We start from the raw sequence: 14588 nt of genomic DNA, 5'->3' as shown, positions 1-14588 counted from the left end.
TTGCATATTTGTGCTTATTTGTGGGACACAGACCTTTTAATATGGTGATACAGCCAACTAATACCCTTTCGCTTGTATTTGTTTGTGAACATGGCCTCTATCTGTGTTGTCTCTGTTTTCCATGGTATTTACCTCCCATCTGTTCACCCAGTGTGGTAGTTCATCTGTATATTCCTCTTTTTGCTTCAGGCTCAAGTTGTCTCTAATTTCATCTCTTGTAACAAGTACTTCCCCAGTATATGTCACCTGCTGACGGTTCCACCTACTCAGTCAGTCAATCAGTCAGTCGTGTTTAGAGCGCGCGCTACTCACCTGTAGGGTCTGAAGGCACTGTGGGGTGTGTCCTCAGGGTTCAGTTGAAGAGCCAGGTTTTGAGGTCCTTCCTGAATTGAGATAGCAATGGCGACTGTCTGAGGTGGAGAGGTAAGGTGTCCCAACATTTTGCCACAAGGTAGGTGAACGATCTTCCTCCAGCCGAGGACGTCTTTATGCGGGGTATGGTGGCGAGCAACTGCTGGGAGGAGCGGAGAGGTTTGGCACAGGAGTACCAGGTGATGCTGTGGTTGAGGTAGCTGGGTCTGAGGTTGTGGAGGGCCTTGTGGGTTTGTAGGAGGAGTTTGAAATTGATCCTCTTCTCAACTGGGAGCCAGTGGAGGCCTCTCAGGTGTGCTGTTATGTGTTCTCAGCGGGGGATGTTCAGGTCGAGTCTGTCGGCGGCGTTCTGGATTTGTTGCCGCTTGCTCAGGTTCTTCTTGGTGGTACTGGCATAGAGGACCTACTGAAACCCAGGTGTAGGATTTGTCATGAATTTGTGTAGTATGTTACTGGTGTCATTGGAGAAGGATATGATGTAATAATGCCTTCCTTCCTTTCTACAGACTGCCAATCTCCTGGCAAATCACTGTGGTTTGTAATAACAAGTGGGCATTAGGCTTGGCTCTATAGGGGAGCCATGGCAGGGACTGAAGATGGATTCGGCAGAATCCCTGCTTCACTTGGACAGGTGCTTTGCTTACAGGATTGTGGTTCCAGCGTGGAGCCAGTCTCCTCTGGGTTGCTTGACTGTAGGTTTGGATATTGAGTAGACCCAGTTTCCCCTTCCTTGTGATTCGATCTAGATCAGTTTTCGTGACTCTAGGGGTTCTGGCTCACCCTTGAAAACTCAGTAGCGTTTCTTTTTAATTTTCCATCATACTCTTGCCCTGCTTTTGAGCATTTCAAATTGCTTTCAAGAACTGTAACCTACACCATGTAGATGTAGCAGTCTCTGGGGGAGGGGTCATATCTAGCAAGAGAACATCTTTGGCTGATTCCAAGGAATTTGGCTTCTTGGGTTAGCGTTTTTAGTTATGCAGTCATTTAATTAAGTCTAAAAGGAATCAAAGCTTGCAAACCATCTGTTACTCAGTAGTTAGTGCCTGTGCAGCAATACACGTATTCAAGATGTTCTCCGTACTTTTCGGTAAAGCCGGTGTGCTGTTAACATGTCACTGTCATTCTTGTTCAAAAACATTTTGAACCAGATTAGTTTTGACCTTTTGCCCGTGAATGTGTTCCGCCTCTTGGTTGTGACATGACTCTGGGGTGTGTCCACCTGCATCCTTTATCTCATCATTGAACTTTCTTTCATGAAATACTCACTGCTTGGCAGATTATACGATTTAGTAGGTAAAAGTTCAAGCGAGAATCTGTTCTGGTCTTCTCTCACATTATATACACCACCGCAGTCCAGTTATGAATTAAAGAAATAGTCTTACTGTAATAGGAACTCCTACTTACAGAGCGTTATATGTGGGCGTTCCCTGCATTTCAATAATGGGGTGTTATAAAAATACCCTCTGCCCCTTGAAATAAACTAAATAGGATCTGATTTTTATGTAACGCCTGTTTAGAGTTCATAATGTGTGCTGGTGCTTTCGAAGTTACTTTTTGGTGTTGCTTTTTTAAAACTGATATGCTTTTCTCTTTTTAGTGGTAAAGAAATAGTTGATACACTGGGTATTTAAAATAACGAGCCTCCAGATCCGTGGTAAAGTATGGCATTGTTGTGGCATGACCGGCTTGTTGTACTTTTCTTGAGGCTGTTTTTTCTTATCTCAGTATTAAAGAAGAGCAGAACCAGCCTGTCAACAATTGTTACTGTAAGAGCTAGAAGCATGAAGAATTATGTAAATGTTCAACAGGCTCTTACCACAGTAGTGGTTAAATCTTATTTTTTAATCTATTAGTTTGTCCTGTTCGGGACCAGGCACCATTTAGTGGTGTGTTGACGATTTGTCCTGTCTAGTCGTACAGCTTGTTGTTGGAATGTTGAACATTAAAAGCAGATTTTGAGAGCTCCTATCTCCGGAACAGTTTAGAGGTGTATCCTCATATGTTAAGACTAATGAGACCAGCCTTGGTGGAAGCTGATTCATGGACGTGTGACAGGAGGCACTTGTGTGGATCCACAGGATGGTTTTACTAATCAACAAAACAAAAATCTCCACCTTTCCACTTGGGTAACTTTCTAGGCCAAAACCTGTCCGCCATGTTGCTGTTAGAGTGGAGTGCTCATATTACCAGCCTTCCTCTGGTTTGCTGACACTTCCTGTAGGTTTGCCATGTGAAGGGGTGACCACAGAGTTACATTTGGCACAGTTGCTGGGATTCTTTCCATTGGTTAGGACAGTTGGCATTGTTGGCTAATTTCTTGCAGTAATGTGTCTCTTACTACCTTCCCTCTCTGTTTGGTCTTTTACCCATCTCAGTATGATCTCCCTGTGATGGTTTGGCATATACTTCACCCTCTTCAATTCTTATGTATTGCTGACCCATTTCCGTGTTCATCATAACCACCACCTTGCAGATCACAACATGCTAAATTTCTCTAAGTTGTATACTTTACATGATCCTGAGTGATATCCCAGAGGATAATATACATGTATTAAGAGAAGGAGTGCTGAAACAGATTTTTGTGGTACATCACTTAAAAACTGCCACCAAGTGAATTGTGTTAACTGCCATCTTGCTCAGGAGTACTATTTTTTTTAACTAAATGTTTTTTATTTTTCTTCTTTTGTTGCCCTATGTTTCGGAACTTCTAATAAGTTTAATTTGTTATGTTGTCACTCTCTTGACCGTCATTTGTAGAATATTTATCTTGTGTGTAATAGGTTTTGGTTTAAAAAAAAAAAGTTGCCAACAAATCTCTCAGACCAAAACAACCGAGCACTATCCACATGATCAGCGGGTCGCTAGTGTCCTATTTTAGAAATGTAGAGTATGGCGGAGGGGTTACTCCGTCACAGAGTATCGGATACCCCGTCCGCCATGTTACAAGTACCATGGGCTGTAATGGAATTGTAAAACTTCGGGCGGGATGTCGCTCACGTTTGTGACTGAGTAACCCCCTACGCCACACTCTACATCAGGCCCAATATTTCCTAAATATCCCCATACCGTTGGTTTATTTCACTATTACCAGGGCTTGGTAAGAAAATTTGTAGAATATTTCATCTTTTTGAGTTTCTGTACCAGACTCAGTAGGCGTACTTTCAGGGTCCAGTCTTGCTGTGGAATATTGTCACTGCGGTAGTTTCTGAACCTATTGCTACCCGTTTCAGATACCCACCTTGCCCTACCTAGTAAAAGATTTAGGTGCAATGCTTGCCGTTGACAGAAAATTAGTCCCTGCACGTTGGTTATGGCCCATTTGTAAGTTTCTAGCTGATGCTTCGTAAAGCATCTGCTTTGTTAGCCTGCACTGAGAGCTCGGACACAGTGAGTTCCAGTGTGTGGGTCAGTGACAGGTGGCCTGACAGTTCTCTCAGAGGGGTACTCCATCTTTGCCCTCCCTGTTTTTCTCTGGTAATCCATCTGTACAATGTTGTCCTTTTTGTATCCGCACAGCATTGTCCGGTAGGACTGGATAAAAATGCTTTTATGGTAATATGAGCAGCCCTTAGTTCTGGCTTGTTTTTGAGATTTTGCCGCTCCATTTGGAAATCCCTTACACTAAATGGGTATCTGGCCACTCCACTCTAGGTGGAGTGCTTCTGGCACTGATTTGAGAATGGAGTGGTTGCGTAAATTAAACCCTTTTCGTCATGTCCTTCCTGAGAAGGTTGCAGTACTTCTGCTTAGAGCGCCAATGTATCTCTTTGCCTCGGAGACAACTGACTCAGTTGGGTCCTCGCAGCATGCTTGCAGAGATCTGTGACCATGATTACAAAAAAAAGGCACCAGGTAGATGAGATCGGATACGCCTTTGGGTACAGCTTCGTGTTATGATCTTTATATTGCTCAAAACAGTGGTTCCCAAACTGTGGTCTGGGGACCTCTGGGGGTCTGCAAAGCCTTCTCAGGGGGTCCGCGACTGCCTAGAAACTTTAAAATATATATATATATTAACAGATTAGGTCCCCAGCTTTCAGTAATGACTCAGTGGGGGGTTCCCGGATTCCAGTTATGATTCAGTAAGGGTCCTTGGGTTCCAGTAATGATAAAGTGGGGGTCCTCAGAAGACAAATGGTTGGGAACCACTGACTTATAACATAATCGCCTTTCCTGTGAATCTTATGCAGTGTTGAAACTGCTGCGTGGAGACCTTGCTTGGTTTATGTTGGGTTTTCCTTATGGCACATCCTGTGCTTGCATTGGAATGTGTGAGGATGTTTCTTCTTGAACGCTGGCAGTTTCTGTGTTCCGGCTTTTACTGCCGGCCGTACTCTTATATGCACTTAAGCCTGACCTGCTTATACCTTACCTGCGTTCTGGCATCTTCTCAGTTGACACTTCTGAAGGGGCAGAAGAACTTTGTCTGGCTCGTTAGTCTTTAACATCCAGTCTTCCATCTGAGGTTAGTTGCATATCCCTTGCCTTCTGAGATGGGGTTCTAGTACCGCCAGTCACTTGGGATCATACTGGGTAGATCTGAGGCCAGAGTAGTATCGCCTTGTTTTTTTTCTCTCTGAACCTTAGATACGTTCTATAAACGTGCACTGTGGGGATGTACAAAATAAACCTTTTGGATTTGCTGCAAAATCTGATGAGTTACCAGCTTTCTACATAGTGTTTTTTCACTGACACATTCGTTTATTTTTGGGGCAACAGAAGACGGACCTGTATTCCTGTCATAGATATTCTTTTAACTTCAGAAAATAACACTAAGAGGTGCCTTTTTATTCGTGTGAGAACAGAGTGCTCCTTTGGGGGCATCGAAACAGACATATTCCTGGATGAGAAGCTACTCAGTGTTCCCGAATAGCAACGAAGAGCTTAACTCTAGTGTTGGAGTTTGTAGCTGTGGCTTCATTGGTGTGATTCTCACCCTTTTATCATTATGAAAAGGTCTCCCCCCGGTGCTTGTCAGTTCTTTGTCTCGGTGCTGGCATCTTGGTGTTCCATTACACTCACAGTTGTCACAACTTCATGTTTTTTGAAACACTGCCAAGTCAAGAGCTTATTTTCAGTTCTGTGCTTCCGTGCTGTGCATGCCTCTCTGAAGTGGGTGTGTTTCATCATAAGGTTATTTGAGGACTCTTGAAAGTTGGATTCCATTCTCGCTTTGCAACTCGTGCAGTATTTTTTCGCAACAAAACCTAGCATGCAATATTTAGAAAAATATGTTTGATCAATGTTTTCATTAGCCCACCACCACTTTTCACTTGCATCTCCGAATAAGTGCCTAGCCATCAGAAAACTGGAAATGCCTATTGCTTCCAATCACACTAAAGCTTAACCGCACCAATATTTCGAGACTTTAAAACATTAAGCGGTGTACTTTGTCTATCCCGTTAAAACTTTGTGCAGCAGTAATACAAGCTCTTTAAATGTTAGCTCACACGAATGCCAAGCTAAACAAATGCTTTGTCGTCATATAATATCCAATTCATGCTATATCCCACAAAACACAGTTGTGTCCCTGTGACATTCCTAGTCCTAGTGAAACATTGCTTAACTTCGCGGCAGGTGGTATCAGATAACAGTCAGGTAGAGCACAGCAGACACTACGGCGTATGTCCTATTTCCCTCCATATTACTTGGCAGTGCAGGCGAAGAAATCTGAGACCAACATCCTCCCTCTTTATCTGGTTACCTCGATGCTTCTGAAGCCCGACATTATGGATGATGTTAAAAGTGAAGACTTTTCCTGGATGACAGAGAATGATCTTTGTTTTTGGTTAGGATTTCAGGGATCTTGATGCCAGTCACTGCTGCTGAGAGGGAGGTAGGCTGAACACTGACAATTCAAAAAGGTGCCTTAAGATTTCCTGCTGCTCCTAACAGACAGCAACCATTGTAGTGCAGCACTATTGTTAAGCAAAGAGTTTATTGTAACTTTCAGGCAAGATCAAAACTCCTTCATCACTGGTGCCTCTTGAGTTGAGCAACAATGAAACCTTCCGCAGAACTGGTTCAGTAATATTTATTTTGTATTTATAAGGTAGTATAATGCTAGAACTAAGTCTCTAGAACATGGAAGTGCTTCACGACACGAAAAACAGCAAAATAACAAAAACAGTCCTGTTAGACAGGCTCGTTTGGCATAGCCAACACAGCCACATTGTTGTGGGGGAAAACATCCAACATGGTGAGGATTTGGGACCTTCCCACCCGGAAATTAGCATCTGTCAAAAAGCAGTGTCTGTATACACTGCTCTTGGGTGCTGCTGGAATGATCAGAGTGCTACTAATTTTGTTGGTAGTTGCCAAATGCTTTTTGTAGTCTGCGTTTAGATTACTGACATGTTTTCGGTCAGTCATTAGATTATCTGATTTTTCTTAGAGCTATGTTTTTGCCTATTTAATTGCTGTATTTCTGCATGTATGACAGTGGGTGACGTGTCAGTTCTTGCCCATTGCGCGCTGGCTTCGGATGGATTCAGTGCCTCACATGAACCAGACGCTCTGACGGCCTCTCCCTTGCAACAAACAGCAGTTGGCCCTGTAGTTATTTTTCAAATATCTCTCTTTTTCGGCGAGGTTACATAGCTACTTTTTAAGCGATTTAAAGGGAATTTACCTTCTTAGTTCATGTACCTAGCCACCCACCCGTTTGTCGTGCCCATCATGCATGACTACTCACTAGCCGGAGTCTTTTGGGCGTATCAGTGTGTGCATACATAATTATTTGTCATGCATGAATATGTATTTGTTATATGTAAGCTCAGTTTGAAAACATAACTTCTTAAATTATTGCAGTAGTGCCAAACCTGTCGTTCCTCGACCACGAAATAGCCATAGCTATGAAATCAAGACTTTACACAGTCAACTGTGTACAGTGCTCTGGTCTGTGTTTTCGACCACATTATTGATAGAGTGGAGTCTCTGCTCAAGGTATTCTCTCAATGTAGTTTAAAAAAATGAGCCCTTGGGAACATCATCGGCGGTTTTCAGAGTAGGCCGGGATTACTGGGCCCAAACTGTGGCAAGTGGCGCCATTTAACACTGGTGTCCTAGGGCTTAGCATTAGTGCGCAGTGCGAACCTGATCATCAAGTGCACCCTTTTAGCATTTCACCCTCAGGGTAGCGTGTCTAGCAGTCACAGTGCTCAGAGGCGGCAGTGGGGATTGAATCTTGGAACTCAATGAAACATCTGATCCCAAGTAATAAGTCATTGTACCGCCCGGAAATGTCGTTTTTACAAGAAAAGTACTTTAGTAGTAACACTCAACATAATTACTCTGCTTTGAAAATTGGCAGTTCACTTCCTAGACCATACTTAACCATGGTGGTGCAGGGGTGTGGAATTCTGTAAAATATCTACTTGGCCAAGGGTTAGGATGATTTAGAAATCTGCTTGTAGTGTTAAAACAAAATAAAAAAAACATTTGCCCCTTTTGGTGCTATCCAGTGAGTTGCCATAATAAAGCAGCGTTCATATAACTTCTAAGCTCTGATAACCCTCTCAAATTACGCCAGTGTTCATAATATTTCAGGGTTTAGACTCTAGCAAGGCTATGATTTTTCCACTTGTCTGTAATTATGCTTACTACAGATGCTCAAATTAAATGGGAAGGGGTAGTTCCGGGGTTGGAATGCCGTGCAAATCTGGACATAATTACAACTTTACATGTTCACAAGTATTCACCAAGTCATCTCCAACCTCATTTCACAATGGAAAAGGTCGAAAATGTACTCTTTACTGAGGTAGCAGCAGAATATTTTTTCATGGTGGCAAAGGGGGTGTGTAGGTAAAGTGAATGTGCAGTTGATCAGCAGATTTGTGCATGAGCAAATATGCAGATGTATATTCTCGCAAGTGAAAATGGAAATCTCAAACGTTTGCTAGGTGTATGGTTTGCAGACCTACTTTTTTCGAGTCTTGTGAATTCCTTAAAGTCCTTTATCTGAGCTAATGCTAAGATATAAATCCGCAGGTGCATTTTTTGACTTTATTTTATAATTTGGCCCGTATTATTTGTTCATGCTATGCTGTTATGTGTATTTGTAAAGTGCACTATCACATGCAAGGTGTGCATGCCTACTTCTGTCTAGGAAAGGTTGGTTAATTGAAAAGCCAAGTCTTCTGGTTCTTGTGAAATTCAAGAAGAGAGGCGACAGCTCTGATGTGGAGTGGAAGGCCGCTCCACGCTTTATATTCGATGTAAGCGAACTCCCATCCCCCTTATCTTGTTCTGTCTTTGCATGCGATGTGTGCAAATAGGAGTTTTGCGGAGCATGAAGAGTCTGGGTGATTGGAAGGAGATGAGACTGTTCAGGTAGGTGGGGCCTAAGTTGTGAAATGTATTGAATATGTATATGAGGAGTCTGAAATGTTTGTATGTTGGAGGCCAGTGAGCTCTGTGTGATGCAATGTGAGTTCTGTGTGGGAGGCTGAGGATTAGTCTAGCTGCTGAGTTCTGCATGGTTGTTAGTGTTTTGGTAAGTTACTTGGTGATCCCGGCACAGACGTGTGCCTGTAGTCCAATTTGCTGGTCTCTAGGACGAGTGACATTTTTTCTGGAGTTACTTGGAAGTCCTTTGAAGATCTTCCGTATCATCGCAAGTGTGTGGAAGCAGGATGCAGTGACAGAATTGACTTGTGTGATCATGTCCAGTCCAGTTTGCTGACAATAATGATTCTGAGGTTCCTGGCGTGGGTGCTGTGTGTGGGTCCGAGTTCGACTGGCCACTAGTTGGAGTCCCATGGCGGGGTATTGTTTCCAAAGATCATTACTTCTGGCTGGACGGTGTTGAGCTTGAGACAGTTGACCTGCATCCAGTTAGAGACTTCAGTCATGCAGCTGGTGAACTTGTTTCTTGTGTTGTGGCTCTTGTCTGTGACAGAGAGTATGGGCTTAGTGTAGTTGATGTAGGAGAGCTTGGTGATGGGTGCACGAATGACATTAGCTAGAGGGATATTGTATGCACAAAGAGGGTGGGGCTGAGCAATGAACCTTGAGGCACACCTCAGCTGAGAGGATGCACTGTAGTTGACTTTGAAATATGACTGAATCGTTGGTAAACAACCCTGTGAAGACTGAAGCAACCATGGCTTTATGTGGCGATGCCGATGAACACAGCAAGAGCAAGGAGAAAGTTTCCTGACTCAGCCATACTTGCTGGATCTAGCCACCAAAGCATTTGCCATTTGAGGCAAGTCTGGATGTTTCTATATTTTTAAATCAATATTACGTTTATTTCATTGTTTGTGAAACTTTGGCATGCAACAGTAGATTTTGTAGCTTTCCTTTAATTAATCTGTCAGCTTACAAAATGAGAACTGTAGACAACAGAGGTGTGGGAGAACACTCTTTAATTAAAATTTTGTAATTGTAGACATTTCCAGATAAACAGGAAAGGGTATCACCCTGTAGTGAACAGATTTAACAAGTATATTATGGCTCCCAGTATCCACCCCAAAAAATATCTTAAGAATCACTTTTGGCAAAACTGTTGTCTCTTCTGTTGCCAACTTTGGGAAAAGTTGGCCCACTTTTTTGCTCTTCCTCGGCATAACCTTTGTTTGCAGTCACAATACCTGTCTGTATTCATACATTCAAATAATAATCCAGTCGTACGTAAGATTTATTAATATGTTTACCCTCAGGCATTTATTCACACACATCCAAATACCTTGTGCTCTCACTGTTCTTCAAAGCCCAACAACCCTCTCATAAAATAGCAGTGTGAGCACATTCCTACCCCAAATTCGTATTCCCAGCATATCAGTGATGAATAGTTGTTTTTTTGTCATCTTGTATCTCAAACGTATTGTGAAACAAATCACCTTGTGTGTTACCATCCAAGGCATTGCATTTATAAATCTTTGCAACACGCAATAAAACTACCCTTCGTTCCAGGCGCAAACTCTTGATCCTGGTTCATATCCAAATCAATAAAACTTTAGACAATTATCTGACCGCAAAAAAAAAAAATCACAGCAGATATATTTCTACGTATTTTTCTCCCTTTATCCTTGCCCATGTAAGCACACTATTCGAGTAGAATGCACTAATAGTTGCTTTAACGACCTATTTTTATGTGTCTGGCAGACTGTGGTGTGATGTCCTTTCCTTAACGTGATGCCAGTGTGATCGGAAATATGTCTTGTTTGTAAAAGTGCTGAACTCTTCTGATCCTTCAGTGGAGGTGTGTGGCCATGGTTCGTGTGCGCAGAGAGGTGGGTGCATTGTAACTGCTGAGTGACCAGGAGATGTTTTTCTAGGTAGAGCCAGGTAGGAGTGATGGCAGAAGTCTGTGACTGACTGGTTGGAGCAAAGGCTCAGCCAATCAAGCGGGCATTAAATGGCCAGAGCCTGAATGCAGCGGAGAGATTGTATTTCCCCAGATCATAGAGGGAGAGAGCTCCCAACACCTACCAGGGTAAAGGGCACGAAGAAGAGAGCGGACTTTGATTTGAAAGAGTGACTGAGGCACAGACATACACTTGGAGCCGAAGCATGGATGGCGCCGGTTGAAGGGCTGTTACAAAGTTTGCACGTTGAGCCTAGAGGATGCAAATAATTACTTCTCAAAGCTGGAGGTCCTGCCAGAAATGAAGACCTACAGCTTTCCGTAGGATCATGAACATTCTGTTATCACTGTTATATCATTAATTACATTTCAGACAGGCATGATTGAATCTATCGGATGACCCATCTACGAGTAGGGGAATAGTAACTTTAATAAAACTCTGGGCTTCGTACTCCGGGGGTAAACGGCTGTGAAAGTTCTTCATGGCATGGTTGTATGTTGGTAGAAGGACTGCGAGTGACGTTGGGGAGAAGGTCGAAGTTATCAGTCACTTGGATGTAAGGAGCCAGGGAGTAAGGTAGAGAGAGTGCTGCGTAACCGCATGGACCTAGACCCAGAGATTTCAGCTGAGGCGCTTCCTCCAGGTGGGACAAGGCAACAAAGAAGGAGGTAACCTCACCATCGAGCTCATTCTTCGCCCTCACCTCTGTGTGTGATCTGTGGCACTTTCTCACACTGTGTGCATATTTGCTCACCATTGCACCGACATTCACCAGCATGTGCTGTGACTGCAACAGGCAGGGCTAACCAGAGCCATGTAATGTAAGAAAACTGAAAAATGACACATCTGTTTCACAATTCATACTAAGTAAATGTTAGAATAACGAATGCACATTTTAAAAATAGTATCATTGCCTGTAGTCCCTGAGAGGGGGGCGGAGGTTGTCCTTTTATTTAGAGTCGCATTGAAGTTGTCCACATTGGAGCAGAGTTCGGACACGTGTTCAGAGTTGGCTTGACCGGTGGGAGTTTTAGGTGCCCAAAATAACGCCAAACTTCCTCGAGGTCTTGCCCTGATCCCCCGCCTGGGACGTGCGTTTCAGGTTTCTCTGCTGCCCCTCCTGTGAGTGAAGTCCACGTTCGCCCTTCAGGCCCCTTCATGTGTTTAAGGTCTTAGCTGCTGCAGTTTCCCTTCGCTTCCAGTCGGCGCCGCGGTCTGTAAGCGCGGTTCTGAGCTCGGGCTCGCAGCACCTTGACGCAGCTGCCCTTGTCCAGTGTCCGTCCTCTGTATACGGATCACCGCTTGCGAACCATGTAGGGGGAGTCCATTGAAGTAGAAACAAACAGTTCATGGTAGCAGCGCAGTGAAACCCACAGGACAGGCCCTAACTGTGTCTCTTTCCCTTCCCAGCAGCCGCTTCTCGCCCCCTTTGGCGCCCGCGCCTGGGATGGATAATGGTGTGAAGGAGAGGAAAGTGGCTTTAACCAAGAATGAGGCGCAGCCGGCCCTGCCCGCAGCCGCGCAGCCCCAGGTAAGGCCTTCACGTCCAAGTGCTCTGGCACGGTTTGCTTTCTGCTGCTCTTGTTGGGGGAGGGACCGTGGAGACCAGCCTTTCACCTACAGGACTCGCAAAAGTGCACTTGCTCTATGGACTTTAACCTTACTTGAAGGACCACTCGCTGCGGCTACCTGTTTGTCAAGTTACGTTCTCAGGCAGCTGACCAAACACACTCCTCTTCTGTACGCTCACGTTTGTTTAAGAGCTCACATCGAAAAGGGTGTCGCGTTTAATGTGTTACATGAAATCACATGCAGACATAGCTCCTGTGCGTCGAAGCATTACTGTACGATTTTGTTTCGTTTTATTGAAAGGTTGCAAGCCGCCCTTGGGCGCTTATCGTGCATGGACTTGTAGATGGCAGGATATTTGTCTGGTTACTAGCACCTTAAAAGTACAGGCCGTGCTGAACCTGACACTGGAAGAGGTTAGAGAAGCCTCTGTAGGGAGAATAAAAACAAGGGCACAGATTCACCAATGGACTGATCTCCAGGCACTGCCAGTGTTGACTGGGCAGCTCTGGTGAGGGAATTTACAGAAAGCTTCCAGAATTTCCAGTTAGCAGATCTGTTCTTTCTCTAGCAGCGATCCATGGGACTTGTATCATTACATATATTGGCAGGCCAGCATAGAAACAGCACTTAGATGCCTAACGTTAACCTTCAGGCAGGAGGAGGCTGTGCTTAGGAGGGAGAACTCGAGATTTCAGGAGTCTTACGTCTCAGTAAACCAAAAATGATGGCATTTCAAATCGGTTCAAAATGTAAACCTCATTTAATCCTGTTCCACTTGGGACATTGCTAGTATTTCTGCATGTATCCATGTAGCAAACATGTTTTTCAGAAAAAAATGTCTAGATTATGTAAGAATAGCTTATTTAATGGAATGCCCTCAAATACATGAGCAATGACACGAACCATTTGCTTTACTAACAATCTGCCATAATTTTACAACAAACAATCAGTACATCAGCCAAGTACCTCACTTACTGCGGGAACGGCAGCAGCGCTTGCTGTATACTACTTGTGTTGTCTAAATGCTCTTCTTCTGATTGGGGAAGGTCATTACAGGCAAAGATAGGAAAATGCTTTCTGCGCGTTACTGTTGAGTCATGTTTTTTCACCCTTCAGGTAATTGACATTTCTGATGGACACCTCTACCTGCAGATTTCTCACCTGTTGAGTATCACTACTGTTTCTACATGCTGCTGGATGCAGATCCGGAGCTTCATGCCTTGATTTATTTGTCACTTCACTGTTATTTTCTTGTTAAAAACATGTCGGTGCAGTGTGTGACTCATTCAGGTGGTAGTGCAGCAGCATGAGCCCCAAGGCCATAAAAGAACCCAAGACAAAACTCTTTATTACCCACACTGGATGTCTGGTTCGCCGACGTTCACGTTGTGTTTCAAGGTCGCCCTCCAGAACGCATTTGTCTCCTTCCTCTAAATCCTCTCAGATGAAACGAAGGAGCCCAGAGGGCATTCTTCTGTATTCCAGTCAAGGTTCAAAGGTAAGTGTCCTCATCCCACTCCACCCCCGAAGGAGTCCTCCTCGGAGCTGAAGCTTCTGGATAGAACTGTCCCAAAGTCTGTCTCCCACAGCGCTAGCTCCAGGGCCCTTGGGAGTCCCCCTGTGATGACACATTTTATGGTGCTGGCACTTGATTATGCAGAATATTCTGCACTAGGGGCTGATCTCTTTTTGTCTTAGAGATGATTAAGGCACTCAGGTGTGCGTTGGTCCCCTCTAGTGCGCCTCTGGGCCCCATTGGGCTGTTCAGGGCTCAGTTCGTGGGTGCCAGCAGTGTGTTCAACTCCGGCACTGGCGATCCATCTGTAGTCAAGAAGAGCGGCGCAGAGAAAAGGTGCCGAGAGGAACGTGCCTCCTCACATCAGTGCTGCTGGCCGATGGTGCAGGATTTATTTGGATCTGACTCCGATACACTACAAATGCAGGAAAGGGTCCAACGTGACACCCATTACAGCAGCCAAGCAGCAGTTTTGCTGCCAGTACCTTCCTCCAACGCTGTGGACTACTTAGCATTGCATAATGCAAGTGGACTTGGCACTTCACCTAACCTAGACATGAAACGAAGTGGCTTCTTTTCATGTCCTTCTTAGGAAGGTGTTTGCATATGTTAAAATTCCTTCTTTCTTCTGTGGACTCAAAATGTAATAGTCTCACACGGGTCCTGCAGCCTGTCTTTTCTGTGCAACCACCACTGCATTTTAATATAAAGGACCTAGTAAGAGATGCAACTCCAGTAGTGAACCTCATGGTGGCCAGGAGATACAGCCTGGCACAGGTTGAGCCACTGGTCTTGAAAGTGCACCATTCCATGAA

General features: G+C 44.3%; 1 protein-coding gene across 4 annotated transcripts in view; it reads left to right on the top strand.

Annotated features, from left to right (window-relative positions):
• SLC25A42 (solute carrier family 25 member 42) overlaps positions 1-14588 on the top strand; it is a 128843-nt gene that overhangs the window by 26912 nt on the left and 87343 nt on the right. The window contains exons 1-2 of one of the 4 annotated variants that reach the window (XM_069215820.1): positions 11921-11998; positions 12096-12216. In XM_069215820.1, coding sequence (XP_069071921.1) covers positions 12133-12216 — 84 coding nt within the window. In that variant the 5' untranslated portion in view covers positions 11921-11998; positions 12096-12132. Of the gene's footprint in view, positions 1-11920; positions 11999-12095; positions 12217-14588 lie in introns of those variants that run through there. The other 3 variants (XM_069215822.1, XM_069215818.1, XM_069215819.1) reach the window with 3 other exon arrangements.

Source organism: Pleurodeles waltl, chromosome 12 (assembly GCF_031143425.1).
Source record: "Pleurodeles waltl isolate 20211129_DDA chromosome 12, aPleWal1.hap1.20221129, whole genome shotgun sequence".
In the NCBI taxonomy this organism is placed as follows: domain Eukaryota; kingdom Metazoa; phylum Chordata; class Amphibia; order Caudata; family Salamandridae; genus Pleurodeles; species Pleurodeles waltl.
Note: the sequence above shows the minus strand (reverse complement) of the source record. Positions and strands in the feature narration are given on the sequence as shown.